At 30.6% G+C, this 26127-nt stretch overlaps 1 protein-coding gene across 3 annotated transcripts in view; it reads left to right on the plus strand.

Annotated features, from left to right (window-relative positions):
* Nucleotides 1-26127, plus strand: part of phkb (phosphorylase kinase, beta) — a 223302-nt gene that overhangs the window by 147465 nt on the left and 49710 nt on the right. For all 3 annotated transcript variants that reach the window (XM_061963662.1, XM_061963660.1, XM_061963661.1), the window contains 7 exons: nucleotides 5115-5219; nucleotides 6711-6793; nucleotides 7045-7135; nucleotides 15659-15717; nucleotides 15942-16104; nucleotides 16513-16594; nucleotides 17894-17951. In XM_061963662.1, coding sequence (XP_061819646.1) covers nucleotides 5115-5219; nucleotides 6711-6793; nucleotides 7045-7135; nucleotides 15659-15717; nucleotides 15942-16104; nucleotides 16513-16594; nucleotides 17894-17951 — 641 coding nt within the window. The remainder of the gene's footprint in view (nucleotides 1-5114; nucleotides 5220-6710; nucleotides 6794-7044; nucleotides 7136-15658; nucleotides 15718-15941; nucleotides 16105-16512; nucleotides 16595-17893; nucleotides 17952-26127) is intronic.

Here is a 26127-nt window from a genome sequence, read left to right on the forward strand (position 1 = left end):
ACATTTATGGCTGCTCGCCAGAGGGCATTATTATCATTATCTATGTGTGTGTTCTTGTATTTATACCCTTCTTGAGACATCAACAAGGAAAAGTACCTTCCATATTTGAACAAATTAGGGCCGAAATCATGGTCCCAATACGGAAAAAAACATTGCATCTAATAGCCAAATACTAGAGTCCGTGAACATTGCTCCAAAGTCAGGATTTTTTTTGTTGATTTAATGTGCATACAAAAGTAAACTTTAACAGGTACAAAGGCAGCAATATATGATAAAACAAGATGGCAGCTAAAGAAGGACTTCCCTGTTCATCCCCGAAAAAGCCGTCGGGTGAACGGCTGATTTTACGACTTCCGGCGCTGACGTAAGACAACCCGCGTCCCGTATGTGACCATAGGATGAACAAATACACTACGGTACGGTCTTGAGACAAGGAAAAGTACTGTCCATAGGGCCGAAATCATGGTCCTAATACGGAAAAAACATTGCATCTAATAGAGAGACAAATACTAGAGTCCGTGAACATTGCTCCAAAGTCAAAACATTTTTTGTTGATTTAATGTGCATACAAAAGTAAACATTAACAGGTACAAAGGCAGCAATATATGATAAAACAAGATGGCAGCTAAAGAAGGACTTCCCTGTTCATCCCCGAAAAAAGCAGCTGGGTGAACGGCTGATTTTACGACTTCCGGCGCTGACGTAAGACAACCCGCGTCCCGTATGTGACCATAGGATGAACAAATACACTACGGCACGGTCTTGAGACATCAACAAGGAAAAGTACCGTCCATAGGGCCTAAATCATGGTCCTAATACGGAAAAAAACATTGCATCTAATAGAGAGCCAAATACTAGAGTCCGTGAACATTGCTCCAAAGTCAGGATTTTTTTTGTTGATTTAATGTGCATACAGAAGTAAACATTAACAGGTACAAAGGCAGCAATATATGATAAAACAAGATGGCAGCTAAAGAAGGACTTCCCTGTTCATCCCTGAAAAAAGCAGCCGAGTGAACGGCTGATTTTACGACTTCCGGTGCTGATGTAAGACAACCCGCGTCCCGTATGTGACCATAGGATGAACAAATACACTACGGTACGGTCTTGAGACATCAACAAGGAAAAGTACCGTCCATAGGGCCGAAATCATGGTCCCAATACGGAAAAAAACATTGCATCTAATAGAGAGCCAAATACTAGAGTCCGTGAACATTGCTCCAAAGTCAGGATTTTGTTTGTTGATTTAATGTGCATACAAAAGTAAACATTAACAGGTACAAAGTCAGCAATATATGATAAAACAAGACGGCAGGTAAAGAAGGACTTTCCTATTCATCCTTGAAAAAAGCCGTCGGGTGAACGGCTGATTTTACGACTTCCGGTGCTGACGTAAGACAACCCGCGTCCCGTATGTGACCATAGGATGAACAAATACACTACGGTACGGTCTTGAGACAAGGAAAAGTACTGTCCATAGGGCCGAAATCATGGTCCTAATACGGAAAAAAACATTGCATCTAATAGAGACAAATACTAGAGTCCGTGAACATTGCTCCAAAGTCAGGATTTTTTTTTTGTTGATTTAATGTGCATACAAAAGTAAACATTAACAGGTACAAAGGCAGCAATATATGATAAAACAAGACGGCAGCTAAAGAAGGACTTCCCTGTTCATCCCCGAAAAAGCCGTCGGGTGAACGGCTGATTTTACGACTTCCGGCGCTGACGTAAGACAACCCGCGTCCCGTATGTGACCATAGGATGAACAAATACACTACGGTACTGTCTTGAGACATCAACAAGGAAAAGAACCGTCCATAGGGCCGAAATCATGGTCCTAATACGGAAAAAACATTGCATCTAATAGAGGGACAAATACTAGAGTCCGTGAACATTGCTCCAAAGTCAGGATTTTTTTTTGTCGATTTAATGTGCATACAAAAGTAAACATTAACAGGTACAAAGACAGCAATATATGATAAAACAAGATGGCAGCTAAAGAAGGACTTCCCTATTCATCCCTGAAAAAAGCCGCCGGGTGAACGGCGGATTTTACGACTTCCGGCGCTGACGTAAGACAACCCGCGTCCCGTATGTGACCATAGGATGAACAAATACACTACGGTACGGTCTTGAGACAAGGAAAAGTACTGTCCATAGGGCCGAAATCATGGTCCTAATACGGGAAAAAACATTGCATCTAATAGAGAGCCAAATACTAGAGTCCGTGAACATTGCTCCAAAGTCAGGATTTTTTGTTGATTTAATGTGCATACAAAAGTAAACATTAACAGGTTCAAAGGCAGCAATATATGATAAAACAAGACGGCAGCTAAAGAAGGACTTTCCTATTCATCCCCGAAAAAAGCAGCCGGGTGAACGGCTGATTTTACGACTTCCGGCGCTGACGTAAGACAACCCGCGTCCCGTATGTGACCATAGGATGAACAAATACACTACGGTACGGTCTTGAGACATCAACAAGGAAAAGTACTGTCCATAGGGCCGAAATCATGGTCCTAATACGGAAAAAAACATTGCATCTAATAGAGAGACAAATACTAGAGTCCGTGAACATTGCTCCAAAGTCAGGATTTTGTTTGTTGATTTAATGTGCATACAAAAGTAAACATTAACAGGTACAAAGGCAGCAATATATGATAAAACAAGATGGCAGCTAAAGAAGGACATCCCTATTCATCCCTGAAAAAAGCAGCCGGGTGAACGGCGGATTTTACGACTTCCGGCGCTGACGTAAGACAACCCGCGTCCCGTATGTGACCATAGGATGAGCAAATACACTACGGTACGGTCTTGAGACATCAACAAAGAAAAGTACTGTCCATAGGGCCGAAATCATGGTCCTAATACGGAAAAAAACATTGCATCTAATAGAGAGACAGATACTAGAGTCCGTGAACATTGCTCCAAAGTCAGGATTTTTGTTTGTTGATTTAATGTGCATACAAAAGTAACGACTTCTGGCGCAACACATAGAGATCTCCTTTGCACCCCTGCTGGTGACATCTATCAAAATGAGGGTGGTCCCAAAAAAGGAGGGATTTTTCAAATTGACTGTGTGTCGCTTTTAAAAGTGCTCCCCCTCTGGTCAACATATGAAATAACAAGTGTGTGTAAAAAAACTGAAAAGCGACCCCCTTTGGCAAAAAAATTATTAAATAAATATGTATATAGAGACATACTGTAATAACTTGAAGTAAATAATGAAGATTAAAAACCAATCACAATTATTATTATTATTATTATTATTATTATTATTATTAATTTATTTATTTACAAACAAAAAAAAAAAAAAAAAAGATGAATTAACTAAAAGCAGTCTTTTTCTCACATTGTGTCGACTTTATTCTTATAAAATTGGGAACAAATTCTCATATTTTTCTGTTTCTGTAATATTGCAATATTTTCTCGTAAAATTATTACTTTTTTATGTAAAATTATTACTCTTTAATGCAAAATGGTGACATTTGTCATATAAAATTCGGACTTTTATCACAATATTGACCATTTTTTTTGTTGTTCTGGTAAAATAGTGACATTTTTTGAGTAAAATTATGACTTTTGTCATAATTTTGCCAAGTAAAAAATCTGATTATTATTTTATTGGCAACATTTTAAAGTTTTCTTATACATTTTTGACTTTTGTCGAATAAAATTACGACTTTTTTCGTAAAATTGCCAACATTTGAAGCTTTTCTTGTAAAATTGCGACTGTTGTTGAGTAAAATTCCAACTTGTATCATAACATTGCACAAATGTTCAGTTTTTCTTGTAAAATTTTGACTTGCGTTGAGTAAATTCACAACTTTTATATAGAGAATGTCTGGTGGTGAAATCTATCCAAATGAGGGTGGTCCCAAAAAGGAGGAATTTTTAAAATTGACTATGTGTTGGTTTTAAAAGTGCTCCTCCTCTGGTCAACATATGAAATAACAAGTGTGCGTAAGAAATTGAAATGCGCAAAATTAATTACAAAAATAAAATAAATATGTATATAGGGACATATTCAATAACATTCAATAACTTGAAGAAAATAATGAAGATTAAAAACCAATTACAAACAAACAAACAAAAAATAAAAATGAACAAAAAGCAGTCTTTTTCTCAGTGTGTCGACTTGTTTCTTATAAATTTGGGAACTATTTCTCATATTCTTTATGTTTCTGTAAAATTGCAATATTTCCTTGTAAAATGATTACCTTTTTCATGTAAAATTATTACTTTTTTTATGTAAAATTATTACTTTTTTATGTAAAATTATTACTTTTTTATGTCAAATTATTACTTTTTAATGCAAAATGGTGACATTCGTCATATACAATTCTAACTTTTATCACAATATTGCCAATTTTTTTGGTTGTTCTTGTAAAATAGTGAAATTTTTTTGACTAAAATTATGACTTTTGTCATAATTTTGCCAAGTAAAATTCCAATTATTATTATAATATTGCCAAAATGTTTAACGTTACTTATAGATTTGTGACTTTTGTCGAGTGAAATTACGACTCTTTTCATTAATTTGCCAAAATGTTAAGCTTTTCTTGTGAAATTGCGACTGTTATTGAGTAAACTTCCAACTTTTGTCATAATATTGCACAAATGTTCAGTTTTTCTTGTAAATTTTTGACTTACGTTGAGTAAAATGACGACTTTTATTATAATACTGCCAAAATTCTAAGTTTTTCTTGTGAAATTGTGACCTTTTTCTTGTTAAATTCCAACTTTTTATGTTTGCATAGTATGTATATATTTGGTCCTAAAGAGGGAGGCCTTTTTCGGAGGTCTCAAGAAGGTAACAAATACAAGAATGTGTGTGTGTGTGTGTGTGTGTGTGTGTGTGTGTGTGTGTGTGTGTGTGTGTGTGTGTGTGTGTGTGTGTGTGTGTTGTCATTCCCGCGAGTCCTTTTATATCTGAGAATTGATAGCTTGTTTTACACGCTGCCCTCCATAACGTGTGTGCGACACCTTGTGAGACGTCCATCCTGACGTTGCGTGTGTGTGTGTGTGTGTGTGTGTGTGTGTGTGTGTGTGTGTGTGTGTGTGTGTGTGTGTGTGTGTGTGTGTGTGCGTGTGTGTGCGTGTGTGTGTAGATTTATCGCATCCTCGGGAAGACGGTGGTGTGCTACCCGATCGTCTTTGATCTGAGCGACTTCTACCTGTCCCAGGATGTGATGCTGCTGATTGACGACATCAAGGTAGGTCGAAGGCCGCCAAGTTTTATGGGACAACTTTAAGGCAAAAAGTCTTCCGATTTATTGCTTAAATATATATATATATATATATATATATATATATATATATATATATATATACATACACCAGGAGCAAGGGTGATAAGGTTGGTAGAAGGTGGGGATCGAACCAGGAACCCTTAGGTTGCTGGCACGGCCACTCTCCCAACCACGCCATGCCCTGTCCCAAGGTAAACACAAAGTAAAACAGTATAAAGAGGGTAAATAAAAGGTAAAGAAGATAAATGGAAGGTATATAAAAATAAAAATAATAGAATTAAAGGTAAAAGGTGAAACAAGGTAAATTGACGATAAAAGAAGTAAATAAAAAGTAAAAGGTAAATAGAAGTTATAACAAATTTGAAATTTAAAGGTAGTAAATGAAAGGCAAAATACTGTATATCGAAGGGAAAATGAGGTAAATTGAGGGTGAATAGAAGGTATATAGAAAGAAAAATAAGAGAATTAAAGGTAAAAGGTGAAACAAGGTAAATTGGCGATAAAAGAAGTAAATAAAAAAGTAAAAGGTAAATAGAAGGCGGAACAAAGTTCAAATTTAAAGGTAGTAAATGAAAGGCAAAATACTGTATATCGAAGGGAAAGTGAGGTAAATTGAGGGTAAATAGAAGGTAAAAGAAGATAAATAGAAGGTATATAGAAAGAAAAATAAAAGAATTAAAGGTAAAAGGTGAAACAAGGTAAATTGACGATAAAAGAAAGAAATAAAAAAGTAAAAGGTAAATAGAAGGCAGAACAAAGTTCAAATTTAAAGGTAGTAAATGAAAGGCAAAATACTGCATATCTAAGGGAAAATGAGGTAAATATAGGGTAAATAGAAGGTAAAAGTAGATAAATAGAAGGTATATAGAAAGAAAAATATGAGAATTAAAGGTAAAAGGTGAAACAAGGTAAATTGGCAATAAAAGAAGTAAATAAAAAAGTAAAAGGTAAATAGAAGGTGGAACAAATTTAAAGGTAGTAAATGAAAGGCAACATACTGTATATCAAAGGGAAAATTAGGTAAATAGAAGGTAAAAGAAGATAAATAGAAGGTATATAGAAAGAAAAATAAAAGAATTAAAGGTAAAAGGGGAAACAAGGTAAATTGACAATAAAATAAATAAATAAAAAAGTAAAAGGTAAATAGAAGGCAAAACAAAGTTCAAATATAAAGGTAGTAAATGAAAGGCAAAATACTGCATATCAAAGGGAAAATGAGGTAAATGGTGGGTGAAGGAAATGTAGAAGAAGAAATATAGAAGGTAAACAAAGTCAAGAAAAGTTTGAAAAGGGTAAATAAAAGGTCAAGGAAAGTAAAGTCTAGCTTGTGTGCTATCCTGTGCTTAGCTGCTGTGTAGCTGCTAGCCCCTTACAGCCTGGCGTGTTTACCTTTTTGTAAATGACTGTAGTAATTGTTTTTATTACAGAAGAAAATGTTTTATTGTGTGTTTGTAGAACGCCTTGCAGTTCATCAAGCAGTGTTGGAAGATGCCGGGCCGTCCGCTCTTCCTGGTCCTCATCCACGAGGACAACATCAAGTACTTCTTCATCTTCTTCTCCTTTTCAAGTGTGTCGGTGCATTAAGAAGTAGATGTTTGTATTTTATTACTAGGTGTCAATAGTATTTTAGTTTAGTATGAACATTCTTGTAGCATAAGGGGTGCGTTACAAAAAATAAAGTAGGAGTATTTTCTTGCTGGCGTCTGTCCTGCTCTCCTCTCTGCGGGGAAGACAAATGGAGTCAGATTGATTGATCTCTTTATTGATTTTGATCTCTGTGTCTCTCCAGGGGAAGCCGCTTCAATCCAGTCCTGGACATGCTGGCTTCCTTCAAGAAGGGCAGCATTGGAGGGGTCAAAGTTCACGTGGACAGACTCCAGGTCAGTGCCTTAACGCTAAATAAATGTTAAATAATCACCAAATAAATTAAGGTTAAACCCCAAATAAATACTGACCTAACGCTAAATAAATGTTAAATAATCACCTAATAAATGCAAAATAAACGCCAAATAAATACTGACTTATCGCTAAATACTTGTCAAATAATGACCAAATAAATGCAAGATAAAAGGCAAATAAATACTGACATAACGCTAAGTAAATGTTAAATAGTCACCAAATAATGCCAAATAAATACTGACTTAATGCTAAATAAATGTAAAATAATCACCAAATAAATGCAGAATAAACGCTAAATAAATAATGACTTAACACTACATAAATGTTAAATAATCACCAAATAAATGAAAGATGAACGCCAAATAAATACTGACCTAACGCTAAATAAATGTTAAATAATCACCTAATAAATGCAAAATAAACGCCAAATAAATACTGACTTATCGCTAAATACATGTCAAATAATGACCAAATAAATGCAAGATAAAAGGCAAATAAATACTGACATAACGCTAAGTAAATGTTAAATAGTCACCAAATAATGCCAAATAAATACTGACTTAATGCTAAATAAATGTTAAATAATCACCAAATAAATGCAAGATAAACCCCAAATAAATACTGACCTAACGCTAAATAAATGTTAAATAATCCCTAAATAAATGCCAAATAAATACTGACCTAATGCTAAATAAATGTAAAATAATCACCAAATAAATGCAGAATAAACGCCAAATAAATAACGACTTAACACTACATTAATGTTAAATAATCACCAAATAAATACTGACCAAACGCTAAATAAATGTTAAATAATCACCTAATAAATGCAAAATAAATGCGAAATGAATACTGATTCAACACTAAATAAATGTTAAATAATTACAAAATAAACGCCAAATAAATACTGACTTAACGCTACATAAATGTTAAATAATCACCAAATAAATGCAAAATAAACGGCAAATAAATACTGACTTAGCGCTGAATAACTGTTAAATAATCACAAAATAAATGCAAGATAAGCGGCAAATAAATACTGAACTAACACTAAATAAATGTTAAATAATGACAAAATAAATGCCAGATAAACGGCAAATAAATACTGACCCAACGCTAAATACATGTTAAATAATCACCAAATAAATGCAAAATAAACGCCAAATAAATACTGACTTAACGTTAAATAAATGTTAAATAATCACCAAATAAATGCTAAATAGACACCAAATAAATACTGACCTAATGCTAAATAATTGTTAAATGATCACAAAATAAACGCCAAATAAATACTGGTTTATTGCTCAATAAATGTTAAATAATCACTAAATGAATGCTAAATAAATACTAAATTACTGTTAAATAATCAGTAAACAAACAATAAATAAACACAAAATACACGCAAAAAAATTAATACAGAATCAGGGCTAAATAAATGCTAAACAACCACAAAATTAATGCCAAACAAATACTGGCTTAACGCTGAATACATGTTAAATAATCACTAAATAAATCCAAAATGAATGCCAAATAAATACTGGCTTTATACTAAATAAATGGTAGAAATCACAAAATAAATGCCAAATAAACAGTGGCTTAACGCTAAATAAATGTTAAATAATTACTAAATAAATGCCAAAGAAATACTGACTTAACTATAAATAAATGTTAAAAAATCACTAAATATATGCAAAAAGAATGCTGAATAAATACTGAATTAATACTAAATAAATGTTGAATAATGACTAAATAAACAATAAATACATGCCTAATAAATCCTACATAATCACTCAAGAATGCTGAATAACCACTAAATAAACGCCAAATAAATACTGACTTATCGCTAAATACATGTCAAATAATGACCAAATAAATGCAAGATAAAAGGCAAATAAATACTGACATAACGCTAAGTAAATGTTAAATAGTCACCAAATAAATGCCAAATAAATACTGACTTAATGCTAAATAAATGTAAAATAATCACCAAATAAACGCCAAATAAATAATGACTTAACACTACATAAATATTAAATAATCACCAAATAAATGAAAGATAAACGCCAAATAAATACTGACCTAACACTAAATAAATGTTAAATAATCACCAAACAAATGCTAAATAAACACCAAATAAATACTGACCTAACGCTAAATAATTGTTTAATGATCACAAAATAAATGCTAAATAAACGCCAAATAAATACTGGTTTATTGCTCAATAAATGTTAAATAATTACTAAATGAATGCTAAATAAATACTAAATTACTGTTAAATAATCAGTAAACAAACAATAAATAAATGAATTAACGCTGCATGAACACAAAATACATGCAAAAAAATTAATACAGAATCAGGGCTAAATAAATGCTAAACAACCACAAAATTTATGCCAAACAAATACTGGCTTAACGCTGAATACATGTTAAATAATCACTAAATAAATCCAAAATGAATGCCAAATAAATACTGACTTAATGCTAAATAAATGTAAAATAATCACCAAATAAATGCAGAATAAACGCCAAATAAATAATGACTTAACACTACATAAATGTTAAATAATCACCAAATAAATGAAAGATAAACGCCAAATAAATACTGACCTAACACTAAATAAATGTTAACTAATCACCAAACAAATGCTAAATAAACACCAAATAAATACTGACATAACGCTAAATAAATGTTAAATAATCACCTAATAAATGCAAAATAAACGCCAAATAAATACTGACTTATCGCTAAATACTTGTCAAATAATGACCGAATAAATGCAAGATAAAAGGCAAATAAATACTGACATAACGCTAAGTAAATGTTAAATAGTCACCAAATAATGCCAAATAAATACTGACTTAATGCTAAATAAATGTTAAATAATCACCAAATAAATGAAAGATAAACCCCAAATAAATACTGACCTAACGCTAAATAAATGTTAAATAATCACCTAATAAATGCAAAATAAACGCCAAATAAATACTGACTTATCGCTAAATACATGTCAAATAATGACTAAATAAATACAAGATAAAAGGCAAATAAATACTGACATAACGCTAAGTAAATGTTAAATAGTCACCAAATAATGCCAAATAAATACTGACTTAATGCTAAATAAATGTTAAATAATCACCAAATAAATGAAAGATAAACCCCAAATAAATACTGACCTAACGCTAAATAAATGTTAAATAATCACCTAATAAATGCAAAATAAACGCCAAATAAATACTGACTTATCGCTAAATACATGTCAAATAATGACCAAATAAATGCAAGATAAAAGGCAAATAAATACTGACATAACGCTAAGTAAATGTTAAATAGTCACCAAATAATGCCAAATAAATACTGACTTAATGCTAAATAAATGTAAAATAATCACCAAATAAATGCAGAATAAACGCCAAATAAATAATGACTTAACACTACAAAAATGTTAAATAATCACCAAATAAATGAAAGATAAACACCAAATAAATACTGACCTAACACTAAATAAATGTTAAATAATCACCAAACAAATGCTAAATAAACACCAAATAAATACTGACCTAAAGCTAAATAATTGTTAAATGATCACAAAATAAATGCAAAATAAACGCCAAACAAATACTGGTTTATTGCTCAATAAATGTTAAATAATTACTAAATGAATGCTAAATAAATACTAAATTACTGTTAAATAATCAGCAAACAAACAATAAATAAATGCAAAATAATAATGAATTAATGCTGCATAAACACAAAATACATGCAAAAAAATTAATACAGAATCAGGGCTAAATAAATGCTAAACAACCGCAAAATTAATGCCAAACAAATACTGGCTTAACGCTGAATACATGTTAAATAATCACTAAATAAATCCAAAATGAATGCCAAATAAATACTGACTTAATGCTAAATAAATGTAAAATAATCACCAAATAAATGCAGAATAAACGCCAAATAAATAATGACTTAACACTACAAAAATGTTAAATAATCACCAAATAAATGAAAGATAAACGCCAAATAAATACTGACCTAACACTAAATAAATGTTAAATAATCACCAAACAAATGCTAAATAAACACCAAATAAATACTGACCTAATGCTAAATAATTATTTAATGATCACAAAATAAATGTTAAATAAACGCCAAATAAATACTGGTTTATTGCTCAATAAATATTAAATAATTACTAAATGAATGCTAAATAAATACTAAATTACTGTTAAATAATCAGTAAACAAACAATAAATAAATGCAAAATAATAATGAATTAATGTTGCATGAACACAAAATACATGCAAAAAAATTAATACAAAATCAGGGCTAAATAAATGCTAAACAACCACAAACTTAATGGCAAACAAATACTGGCTTAATGCTGAATACATGTTGAATAATCACTAAATAAATCCAAAATGAATGCCAAATAAATACTGACTTAATGCTAAATAAATGTAAAATAATCACCAAATAAATGCAGAATAAACGCCAAATAAATAATGACTTAACACTACAAAAAATGTTAAATAATCACCAAATAAATGAAAGATAAACGCCAAATAAATACTGACCTAACACTGAATAAATGTTAAATAATCACCAAACAAATGCTAAATAAACACCAAATAAATACTGACCTAACGCTAAATAATTGTTTAATGATCACAAAATAAATGTTAAATAAACGCCAAATAAATACTGGTTTATTGCTCAATAAATGTTAAATAATTACTAAATGAATGCTAAATAAATACTAAATTACTGTTAAATAATCAGTAAACAACCAATAAATAAATGCAAAATAATAATGAATTAATGCTGCATAAACACAAAATACATGCAAAAAAATTAATACAGAATCAGGGCTAAATAAATGCTAAACAACCGCAAAATTAATGCCAAACAAATACTGGCTTAACGCTGAATACATGTTAAATAATCACTAAATAAATCCAAAATGAATGCCAAATAAATACTGACTTTATACTAAATAAATGGTAGAAATCACAAAATAAATGCCAAATAAACAGTGGCTTAACGCTAAATAAATGTTAAATAATTACTAAATAAATGCCAAAGAAATAATGACTTAACTATAAATAAATGTTAAAAAATCACTAAATATATGCAAAAAAAAAAGCTAAATAAATACTGAATTATTACTAAATAAATGTTGAATAATGACTAAATAAACAATAAATACATGCCTAATAAATCCTACATAATCACTCAAAAATGCTGAATAACCACTAAATAAAGGCTAAATAAATACAGAATTACTGGTAATTAACCACTAAATGAACAATAAACACATGCAAAATAATGCTGAAATGAATGCTGAATGAATACCAAATACATGCAAAATAAATGCAAAATAAATGCTAAATTAATAATGAATTAATGCTGCATGAACACAAAATACATGCAAAAAAATTAATACAGAATCAGGGCTAAATAAATGCTAAACAACCGCAAAATGAATGCCAAACAAATACTGGCTTAACGCTGAATACATGTTAAATAATCACTAAATAAATCCAAAATGAATGCCAAATAAATACTGGCTTTATACTAAATAAATGGTGGAAATCACAAAATCAATGCCAAATAAACAGTGGCTTAACGCTAAATAAATGTTAAATAATTGCTAAATAAATGCCAAAGAAATACTGACTTAACTATAAATAAATGTTAAAAAATCACTAAATATATGCAAAAAAAAAAGCTAAATAAATACTGAATTAATACTAAATAAATGTTGAATAATGACTAAATAAACAATAAATACATGCCTAATAAATCCTACATAATCACTCAAAAATGCTGAATAACCACTAAATAAACGCCAAATAAATACTGACTTATCGCTAAATACATGTCAAATAATGACCAAATAAATGCAAGATAAAAGGCAAATAAATACTGACATAACGCTAAGTAAATGTTAAATAGTCACCAAATAATGCCAAATAAATACTGACTTAATGCTAAATAAATGTAAAATAATCACCAAATAAATGCAGAATAAACGCTAAATAAATAATGACTTAACACTACATAAATGTTAAATAATCACCAAATAAATGAAAGATGAACGCCAAATAAATACTGACCTAACACTAAATAAATGTTAAATAATCACCAAACAAATACTAAATAAACACCAAATAAATACTGACCTAACGCTAAATAATTTTTAAATGATCACAAAATAAATGCAAAATAAACGCCAAATAAATACTGGTTTATTGCTCAATAAATATTAAATAATTACTAAATGAATGCTAAATAAATACTAAATTACTGTTAAATAATCAGTAAACAAACAATAAATAAATGCAAAATAATAATGAATTAATGTTGCATGAACCTAAAATACATGCAAAAAAATTAATACAAAATCAGGGCTAAATAAATGCTAAACAACCACAAACTTCATGGCAAACAAATACTGGCTTAATGCTGAATACATGTTGAATAATCACTAAATAAATCCAAAATGAATGCCAAATAAATACTGGCTTTATACTAAATAAATGGTAGAAATCACAAAATAAATGCCAAATAAACAGTGGCTTAACGCTAAATAAATGTTAAATAATTACTAAATAAATGCCAAAGAAATACTGACTTAACTATAAATAAATGTTAAAAAAATCACTAAATATTCACAAAAAACTGCTAAATAAATACTGAATTAATACTAAATAAATGTTGAATAATGACTAAATAAACAATAAATACATGCCTAATAAATCCTACATAATCACTCAAAAATGCTGAATAACCACTAAATAAACGCCAAATAAATACTGACTTATCGCTAAATACTTGTCAAATAATGACCAAATAAATGCAAGATAAAAGGCAAATAAATACTGACATAACGCTAAGTAAATGTTAAATAGTCACCAAATAATGCCAAATAAATACTGACTTAATGCTAAATAAATGTAAAATAATCACCAAATAAATGCAGAATAAACGCCAAATAAATAATGACTTAACACTACAAAAATGTTAAATAATCACCAAATAAATGAAAGATAAACGCCAAATAAATACTGACCTAACACTAAATAAATGTTAAATAATCACCAAACAAATGCTAAATAAACACCAAATAAATACTGACCTAACGCTAAATAATTATTTAATGATCACAAAATGAATGCAAAATAAACGCCAAATAAATACTGGTTTATTGCTCAATAAATGTTAAATAATTACTAAATGAATGCTAAATAAATACTAAATTACTGTTAAATAATCAGCAAACAAACAATAAATAAACGCAAAATAATAATGAATTAATGCTGCATAAACACAAAATACATGCAAAAAAATTAATACAGAATCAGGGCTAAATAAATGCTAAACAACCACAAAATTAATGCCAAACAAATACTGGCTTAACGCTGAATACATGTTAAATAATCACTAAATAAATCCAAAATGAATGCCAAATAAATACTGGCTTTATACTAAATAAATGGTAGAAATCACAAAATAAATGCCAAATAAACAGTGGCTTAACGCTAAATAAATGTTAAATAATTACTAAATAAATGCCAAAGAAATACTGACTTAACTATAAATAAATGTTAAAAAATCACTAAATATATGCAAAAAAAATGCTAAATAAATACTGAATTATTACTAAATAAATGTTGAATAATCACTAAATAAACAATAAATACATGCCTAATAAATCCTACATAATCACTCAAAAATGCTGAATAACCACTAAATAAAGGCTAAATAAATACTGAATTACTGGTAATCAAGCACTAAATGAACAATAAACACATGCAAAATAATGCTGAAATTAATGCTGAATGAATACCAAATACATGCAAAATAAATGCTAAATTAATAGTGAATTAATGCTACATGAATGTTGAATAATCACTTAATAAACAAAGAAATACATGCTGAAAAAATGGTACATAATCACTCAATAAATGCCGAGTAAACACTAAATGAATGCTAAATAAACACTGACTCAACGCGGAATAATCACAAAATCGATAATAAATAAACACAAGATAAATGCTAAATAGTTGATAAATAATTGCTGGTTAATTGCCAAATAAATGCTAAACAAATGAATAATCATTAAATAAAAACTAAAGAATTGTTAAATAAACGCTAAATGAATACTAGATAAAAGCTAAATAATCACAAAATAATACCGAATAAATACTAAACAAACACGACATAAATGCTGAAAAATTACCAAATAAACACTTAATTAATGATTAAAACATTGCTGAATAAACAATATATAGATGATAAATAATTGCTGATTAATTGCCAAATAAACGCGGAATAATCGTTTAAATAAATGCTGTACAAACGCTAAATAATCACAAAAGCAATAATAAATAAATGCTAAATAACCACTGAATGATTAACATTAAATATATGATAAATGGACACAAAATAAATAAAAATAAATGCTAAATAAACGCTGTGACTTTTGCGTCTTTTCCAGACGTTGATATCGGGAGCCGTGGTGGAGCAGCTGGACTTCCTGCGGGTCAACGAGGCCGAGTAAGAACTTCCTTTGGGACTGGAGAATATTTAATTAAAGTTGTCTTTCACTAAGACTAAAATATTCTCAGTATTGAAGATGAGCATCTCATGATATGTGCTGTCATTATGGACTCAAATCTTATTATATATATTTAGCAAGTTACTTTTTCAAAATGATCCAGGGTGCATGAGAAAGTGGGACATAACTATTCCCTGTCCTCTGGTCATGTCCTGTGCTGAAGGATCCCGGAGTTCAGGAGCTTCGAGGAGCTGGAGATGCCCAAACACTCCAAGGTGAAGCGTCAGACCAGCACGCCCAACGCCTCCGACCTGGAGCAGCAGCCCGAGATCAGCGTGGACGAGTGGCTGCACAAGCCCACCGACGAGGTCCTCCAGAAGTTCCACGTGAGTCCGTCACGCGCGCGCACTCCATTAGGCACAGTGGTTCCAGCGTACCTAATGAAGTGTCCGCTGAGTGGATGTAAGGAAGGGCTTGTTGTTTTTCCCTTCCTATTCCACGCGTGTTGCTCCTTTAATTCCCATGTAAATGAGGCGATACGGGCGCGATCATCCATTATCGTCACGGCGGCAGCTCTGCGAGACACCCAGCTGCCTAATTACAATTTCACAGCAGCTTGTGAAATGTGCAAGTTTTGTGTTAGCAGAAGTGAGTACGCTGTGGGGATTAACTGTGTGTGTGTGTGTGTGTGTGTGTGTGTGTGTGTGTGTGTGTGGGTGTGGGTGCGCGTGCGTGCGTGCGTGTGTGTGTGTGTGTGTGCGTGTGTGCGTGTGTGTGTGTGTGTCATCATCCAGGACTGCAACTGCTTAGCCAGCCAGGCTCAGCTTGCTGGGATCCTGATCCAGAGGGAAGGGCCACAATTTCTGGATAAAGATGGTGAGTTTATTATTATTATTTTTATTATTATTGTTGTTATTATTGTTATTATTATTATTATTATTATTATTATTATTATTATTGTCATCATTAATATTATTGTTATTATTATTATTATTATTATTGTTATTATTATTAATAATAATATTATTTGTATTATTATTGTTATTGATAGTATTATTATTACTTGTATTATTATTATTATTATAATTGTTATTATTATTATTGAAAACAATATAATTATTGTTATTAATATTATTATTATTGACATTATTAATATTATTAATATTATTTGTATTATTATTCATAGTATTATTTTTAATAACAATATTATTATTGTTATTAATATTATTATTAATAATGTTATTGTTATTATTATTATTATTATTAATATTATTGTTATTATTATTGTTGCTATTATTTTTTATAATATTATTTTTAGTATTATTATTATTACTAGTATTATTGTTATTATTATTATTGTTATTATTATTATTGTCATTGTTAATATTATTGCTATTATTATTATTGTCATTATTATTATTAATAGTATTATTATTTGTATTATTATTGTTATTAATATAATTATTATTATTATTTGTATTATAATTATTATATAATAATTAGGATTATTACTAATAATAATAGTATTATTGTTATTAATAGTGTTGTTATTATTATTATTATTATTACTAGTTATATTATTATTGTTATTATTATTGTTATTATTATTGTTGCTATTATTTTTAGTAATATTATTTTTAGTATTATTATTATTACTAGTATTATTGTTATTATTATTGTTATTATTGTTATTATTATTATTGTCATTGTTAATATTATTGCTATTATTATTATTGTCATTATTATTATTAATAGTATTATTATTTGTATTATTATTGTTATTAATATATTTATTATTATTTGTATTATAATTATTATATAATAATTAGTATTATTACTAATAATAATAGTATTATTGTTTTTAATATTGTTGTTATTATTACTATTATTATTAGTAGTAGTATTATTTTTATTATTATTATTATTGTTATTATTAATATTATAATAATTTGTATTATTACTAATAATATTATTATAAGTTGTATTATTATTACTATTATTATTATCATTATTATAATTCATGCCGACTCACTGTCACTATGACGACATTTGGTTCTGCAGTGAACAATGAAACACAAACAACGGCGGGTTCAAAGAGAGCTGTGCACTTTCTCATGTACTCTGCATCATTGTTGAATGGCATCATTTAAAGAGACGGCATGTTGGACATTGCAGAGAGCCTGATGGACGAGCTGGAGAGGATCTACAGGAGAGCTGGCAGCAGGAAGCTTTGGTCTGAGTTTCACACACACACACACACACACACACACACACACACTGGCATATGGTTTATTAGGGATTGTGTGAACATTAGCATCAGATTTGTCTTCCTTCCTGCTTAAAAAAAAACAAAAAAAACTTCTCCCCATGTGACCGACGTGCAGGCTGGCGGTTCGTCACGCCGCCGCCGTTATCAAGAAGTTCGCCAGCTCTATCGCGCCTAACATCACCTCCATACTGGTGCACGGGAAGCAGGTAACAATCCCAGACGGCCACGGAGACGCCGACTCTGCATGCCGCCGCCGTGCTGACGAGTAGCGATCCCGCCGTGGTGCGTTCAGGCGAGCTTTACACAGGCCGGAAAATAATTAGATACACGAACTACAAAAGCAGTGAAGTTGTCACGTCGTGTAAATGCTAAATAAAAAGAGAATACAACAAACCCTTAACTTATACTCAATTGAATAGACTGCAAAGACAAGATATTTCATGTTCACACTGAGAAACTTAGTGAGTAAGCTGGCACAAGTGGCAAAAAAGACTGAGAAAATTGAGGAATGCTCATTCCACAGGTGAACAAGCTAATTGGGAACAGGTGGGTGCCATGATTGGGTATAAAAACAGCTTCCAGTCATTCACAAACAAGGACGGGGCGAGGGTCAACAAATGCCTGAGCAAATTTGTTTAAGAACAACATTTCTCAACCAGCTATTGCAAGGAATTTAGGGATTTCACCATCCACGCTCCGTAATATCATCAAAGGGTTCAGAGAAATCTGGAGAAATCACTGCACGTAAGCCATGATATTACACACTTTCCATCCCGTGCATCAAAAAGCGGCATCAGTGTGTAAAGGATATCACCACATGGGCTCAGGAACACTTCAGAAAACCACTGTCAGTAACCGCAGTTGGTCGCTACGTCTGTAAGTGCAAGTTAAAACCCTACCGTGCAAAGCCAAAGCCATTTATCAACAACACCCGGAAACGCCGCCCGACTTTGCTGGGCCTGAGCTCATCTAAGATGGACTGATGCAAAGTGGAAAAGTGTTCTGTGGTCTGACGAGTCCACATTTCAAATTGTTTTTGGAAACTGTGGAAACCCTACCATGCAAGGCCAAAGCCATTTATCAACAACACCCAGAAACGCCGCCCGACTTTGCTCGGCCTGAGCAAATCTAAGATGGACTAAAACAAAGTGGAAAAGTGTTCTGTGGTCTGACGAGTCCACATTTCTAATTGTTTTTTGGAAACTGTGGATGTGAAGAGGAAAAGAACCATCCGGATTGTTCTAGGGTGAAAGTGTAAAAGGAAGCATGTGTGATGGTATGGGGGGTGTATTAGTGGCCCAAGACATGGGTAACTTACACATCTGTGAAGGCGCCATTAATGCTGAAAGGTACATACAGCTTTTGGAGCAACATATGTTGCCATCCAAGCAACGTTACCATGGACGCCCCTGCTTATTTCAGCAGGACAATGTAGTAGAATCCAGACATTGAAAATGTGTGAAGGCTAAAATATGAGACTGTTGAACAACTTAAGCAAGAATGGGAAAGAATTCCACTTCAAAAATGTGTCTCCTCAGTTCCCAAACCTTTACTGAGTGTTGTTAAAAGGAAAGGCCATGTAACACACAACTTTTTTGCAATGTGTTGCTGCCATTAAATTCTAAGATCATGATTATTTGTAAAAAAAATAACAAAGTTCCTCAGTGTGAACATGAAATATCTTGTCTTTGCGGTCTATTCAATTAAATATAAGTTGAAAAGGATTTATTATTTATTTATTTATTTGTTGTACTCCCTTTTTATTTACCATTTACACAACGTGACAACTTCACTGCTGTCGGGGTTTTGTATATAAATGCATGGAAGTGTGTATTGTGAGTGTGTGTGTGTAGTTTGAGTGACAGCGACAACCCCCCCTTTGTGTTGTTTTTATTAATTAGAGCGGGCGGATACGAGATTATGGCCGAGAGAAGGCGTCAGCGAAGGCTGCAGGCGGTTTTATTTCCTTCCCCCGGGGGGACGCCGCGATTCGCTATCGGCGCCGCCTTCGATTGACTTCCTCATTTGCCTAACATGCCAGCTAGTGGAGCTTGAAATAGGCTGGCCTACAAAGATTGACGCCACATCCACACTCATAAACACTTTTTATTCAACTGCAGCTCCGCTTTTGTGCTCCAGCGCTGAACACACACACACACACACACACACACACACACACACACACACACACACACACACACACACACACACACACACACACACACACACACTTGCATTTGTTGCCTTCTTGAGACCTGAGAAAAATGCCTCCCTCTTTAGGACCAGCCTTTCTAGATATATAAAGAAGTGTATTTACAACATTAATAATATATACATACTATGCAAATATAAAAAAGCTTGTTGTGAAAAATGAGTTGGAATTTTCACAAGAAAAATTTTGGCAGTATTATAATAAAAGTCGTCATTTTACTCCGAAGCGAGTCGAAATTTTACAAGAAAAACTGAACATTTGTGCAATGTTGTGATAAAAGTTGGAATTTTACTCAATAACAATCGCAGTTTTACAAGAAAAGCTTCAAATGTTGGCAATTTTACGGAAAGAGTCGTAATTTTACACCACAAAAGTCACAATTTTAAAATGTTGCCAATATTATCATAATAATCTGGATTTTACTTGGTAAAATTATGATAAAAGTCATAATTTTACTCACAAAAAATGTCACTGTTTTACAAGAACAACAAAAAAATTGGCAATATTGTGATAAAAGTCCGAATTTTTTTTCTGACAAATGTCACCATCTTGCATTGAAAAGTAATATTTTTACATTAAAAAGTAATAATTTTGCATTAAAAAGTAATACTTTTACATTAAAAAGTAGTAATTTTACATAAAAAAGTAATAATTTTACATAAAAAAGTAATGATTTTATGAATTTTACATAAAAAAGTAATGATTTTATGAATTTTACATTAAAAAGTAATAATTTTGCATTAAAAAGTAATAATTTTACATTAAAAAGTAGTAATTTTACATAAAAAAGTAATAATTTTACGAAGAAATATGGCAATATTACAGAAACAGAAAGAAAATGAGAAATTGTTGCCAATTTTATAAGAAAAAAGTCGACACATTGTGAGAAAAAGAATGCTTTTAGTTTACAAAAAATGTATCTTCATTATTTACTTCGTTATTACAGTAAGTCTCTATATACAATAATATATATTTTTAAATTTTTTAAATTTTTTATTTTTATTTTTTTTTATTTTTTTTTATTTTTATTATTATTATTATTTATTTTTTTAGTTAATTTTGGCCAAAGGGGGCACATTTCAATGTATTACACACACTTGTTATTTCATATGTTGACCAGAGGGGGAGCACTTTTAAAAGCGACACACAGTCAATTTGAAAAATCCCTCCTTTTTGGGACCACCCTCATTTGACATTATTTATAAAAAATGTTAATGTATTTTTTTTAAATACATTTTATATCTTTTATTATTGAATGTATCAAACGTGATGAATATTTAATGGGCCACAGTGGAAACAAGACTTTTGGCTTTTTGTGCCGTCCATTTGCCATTTTAAAGCATTACATGGATTAAATTCGTTTCGCACACTTGTTATTTCATATGTTGACAGTCAATTTTTTTGGGGACCACCCTCATTTTGATGGATGTCACCACAAATGAGACATTCTCTATTAGATGCAATGTTATTGAGACCATGATTTATGTCATCACTTGTTCACACCTCCTCATATGGAAGATACTTTTCCTTCGTCATGTCTCAGGAAGGCTAGAAATACAAGAACACATACACACACACACACACACACACACTCTTGTATTTGTTGCCTTCTTGAGACCTGAGAAAAAAGCCTCCCTCTTTAGGACCAGCCTTTCTAGATATATAAAGAAGTGTATTTACAACATGAATAATATATACATACTATGCACATATAAAAAAGCTTGTTGTGAAAAATGAGTTGGAATTTCACAAGAAAAACTTTGAATTTTGGCAGTATTATAATAAAAGTCGTCATTTTACTCAAAGCGAGTCAAAATTTCACAAGAAAAACTAAACATTTGTGCAATATTGTGATAAAAGTTGGAATTTTACTCAATAACAATCGCAGTTTTACAAGAAAAGCTTAAAATGTTGGCAATTTTATGGAAAGAGTCGTAATTTTACACCACAAAAGTCACAATTTTATAAGAAAACTTAAAAATGTTGCCAATATCATGATAATCTGGATTTTACTCAAAAAAATTTCACTGTTTTACAAGAACAACAAAAAAATTGGCAATATTGTGATGAAAGTCAGAATTTTTTTCTGACAAATGTCACCATCTTGCATTAAAAAGTAATAATTTTTCATTAAAAATTGTCCAGGGTGTACGCCGCCTTCCGCCCGATTATAGCTGAGATAGGCTCCAGCGCCCCCCGCAACCCCAAAGGGAACAAGCGGTAGAAAATGGATGGATGGATGGATGGAATTTTGCATTAAAAAGTAATAATTTTACATTAAAAAGTAGTAATTTTACATAAAAAAGTAATAATTTTACGAAGAAATATGGCAATATTACAGAAACAGAAAGAAAATGAGAAATTGTTGCCAATTTTATAAGAAAAAAGTCGACACATTGTGAGAAAAAGAATGCTTTTAGTTTAAAAAAATGTATCTTCATTATTTACTTCGTTATCACAGTATGTATATTATTATATAATATTATTATTATATATATATATATATATATATATATATTTTTTTTTTTTTATTTTTATTTTTTTTAATTTTTTTAATTTATTTTATTTTATTTATTTATTTATTTTATTTTTATTTTTAGTTAATTTTGGCCAAAGGGGGCACATTTCAATTTATTACACACACTTGTTATTTCATATGTTGACCAGAGAGGGAGCACTTTGAAAATGGGACCACCCTCATTTGACATAATTTATAAAAAAAAAAATTACGTATTTTTTTTATATACATGTTACAGGATATATATCTTTTATTATTGAATGTATCAAACGTGATGAATATTTAATGGGCCACAGTGGAAACAAGACTTGTGGCTTTTTGTGCCGTCCATTTGCCTTTTTAAAGCATTACATGGATTCAATTCTTTTTCGCACACTTGTTATTTCATATGTTGACAGTCATTTTTTTTGGGACCACCCTCATTTTGATAGATGTCACCACAAATGAGACATTCTCTATTAGATGCAATGTTATTGGGACCATGATTTATGTCATCACTTGTTCACACCTCCTCATATGGAAGATACTTTTCCTTCGTCATGTCTCAGGAAGGCTAGAAATACAAGAACACACACACACACACACACACACACACACACACACACACACACACACACACACACACACACACACACACACACACACACACACACACACACACTCACACACACTCACACACACACACACACACACTCTTGTATTTGTTACCTTCTTGAGACCTGAGAAAAAAGCCTCCCTCTTTAGGACCAGCCTTTCTAGATATATAAAGAAGTGTATTTACAACATTAATAATATATACATACTATGCAAATATAAAAAAGCTTGTTGTGAAAAATGAGTTGGAATTTTCACAAGAAAAATTTTGGCAGTATTATAATAAAAGTCGTCATTTTACTCCGAAGCGAGTCGAAATTTCACAAGAAAAACTGAACATTTGTGCAATGTTGTGATAAAAGTTGGAATTTTACTCAATAACAATCGCAGTTTTACAAGAAAAGCTTAAAATGTTGGCAATTTTATGGAAAGAGTCGTATTTTTACACCACAAAAGTCACAATTTTAAAATGTTGCCAATATTATCATAATAATCTGGATTTTACTTGGTAAAATTATGATAAAAGTCATAATTTTACTCACAAAAAATGTCACTGTTTTACAAGAACAACAAAAAAATTGGCAATATTGTGATAAAAGTCCGAATTTTTTTTCTGACAAATGTCACCATCTTGCATTGAAAAGTAATATTTTTACATTAAAAAGTAATAATTTTGCATTAAAAAGTAATACTTTTACATTAAAAAGTTGTAATTTTACATAAAAAAGTAATAATTTTACATAAAAAAGTAATGATTTTATGAATTTTACATTAAAAAGTAATCATTTTGCATTAAAAGGTAATAATTTTACATTAAAAAGTAGTAATTTTACATAAAAAAGTAATAATTTTACGAAAAAATATGGCAATATTACAGAAACAGAAAGAATATGAGAAATTGTTGCCAATTTTATAAGAAAATAGTCGACACATTGTGAGAAAAAGAATGCTTTTAGTTAAAAAAAATAAAAATAATCTTTATTATTTACTTCTTTATTACAGTATGTCTCCATATAAAAAAAAGTATTTATTTTTTTTAAATTGATTTGGGGCAAAGGGGTCGCATTTCAATTTCTTACACACACTTGTTATTTCATATGTTGACCAGAGAGGGAGCACTTTGAAAAGCGACACACAGTCAATTTGAAAAATCCCTCCTTTTTGGGACCACCCTCATAATTTTGGCAGTAATATAATAAAAGTCGTCATTTTACTCAAAGCGAGTCAAAATTTCACAAGAAAAACTGAACATTTGTGCAATATTATGATAAAAGTTGGAATTTTACTCAATAACAGTCGCAATCTTACAAGAAAAGCTTAAAATGTTGGCAATTTTATGGAAAGAGTCGTAATTTTACACCACAAAAGTCACAATTTTATAAGGAAACTTCAAAATGTTGCCAATATTATCATAATAATCTGAATTTTACTTGGTAAAATTATGATAAAAGTCGTAATTTTACTCAAAAAAAATGTCACTGTTTTACAAGAACAACAAAAAAATTGGCAATATTGTGATAAAAGTCAGAATTTTTTTCTGACACCATCTTGCATTAAAAAGTAATATTTTTACATTAAAAAGTAATAATTTTGCATTAAAAAGTAATAATTTTACATTAAAAAGTAGTAATTTTACATTAAAAAGTAATAATTTTACGAAAAAATATGGCAATATTACAGAAACAGAAAGAATATGAGAAATTGTTGCCAATTTTATGAGAAAAAAGTCGACACATTGTGAGAAAAAGAATGCTTTTAGTTTAAAAAAAATGTATCTTCATTATTTACTTCGTTATTACAGTATGTCTCTATATACTATATATATATATATATATATATATATATATATATATATATATATATATATATATATATATATATATATATATAATTTATTTTATTTTTTTAGTTTATTTTGGCCAAAGGGGTCACATTTCAATTTCTTACACACACTTGTTATTTCATATGTTGACCAGAGGGGGAGCACTTTTAAAAGCGACACACAGTCAATTTGAAAAATCCCTCCTTTTTGTGACCACCCTAATTTGCCATAATTTATAAAAAATGTTAACGTATTTTTTTTATAAACATGTTATATCTTTTATTATTGAATGTATCAAACGTGATGAATATTTAATGGGCCACAGTGGAAACAAGACTTTTGGCTTTTTGTGCCGTCCATTTGCCTTTTTAAAGCATTACATGGATTCAATTATTTTCGCACACTTGTTATTTCATATGTTGACAGTCAATTTTTTTGGGACCACCCTCATTTTGATAGATGTCACCACAAATGAGACATTCTCTATTAGATGCAATGTTATTGAGACCATGATTTATGTCATCACTTGTTCACACCTCCTCATATGGAAGATACTTTTCCTTCGTCATGTCTCAGGAAGGCTAGGAATACAAGAACACACACACACACACACACACACACTCTTGTATTTGTTGCCTTCTTGAGACCTGAGAAAAATGCCTCCCTCTTTAGGACCAGCCTTTCTAGATATATAAAGAAGTGTATTTACAACATTAATAATATATACATACTATGCACATATAAAAAAGCTTGTTGTGAAAAATGAGTTGGAATTTTCACAAGAAAAATTTTGGCAGTATTATAATAAAAGTCGTCATTTTACTCCAAAGCGAGTCGAAATTTTACAAGAAAAACTGAACATTTGTGCAATGTTGTGATAAAAGTTGGAATTTTACTCAATAACAATCGCAGTTTTACAAGAAAAGCTTAAAATGTTGGCAATTTTATGGAAAGAGTCGTATTTTTACACCACAAAAGTCACAATTTTAAAATG

This window comes from Nerophis lumbriciformis, linkage group LG06 (assembly GCF_033978685.3).
Source record: "Nerophis lumbriciformis linkage group LG06, RoL_Nlum_v2.1, whole genome shotgun sequence".
Lineage (NCBI taxonomy): Eukaryota > Metazoa > Chordata > Actinopteri > Syngnathiformes > Syngnathidae > Nerophis > Nerophis lumbriciformis.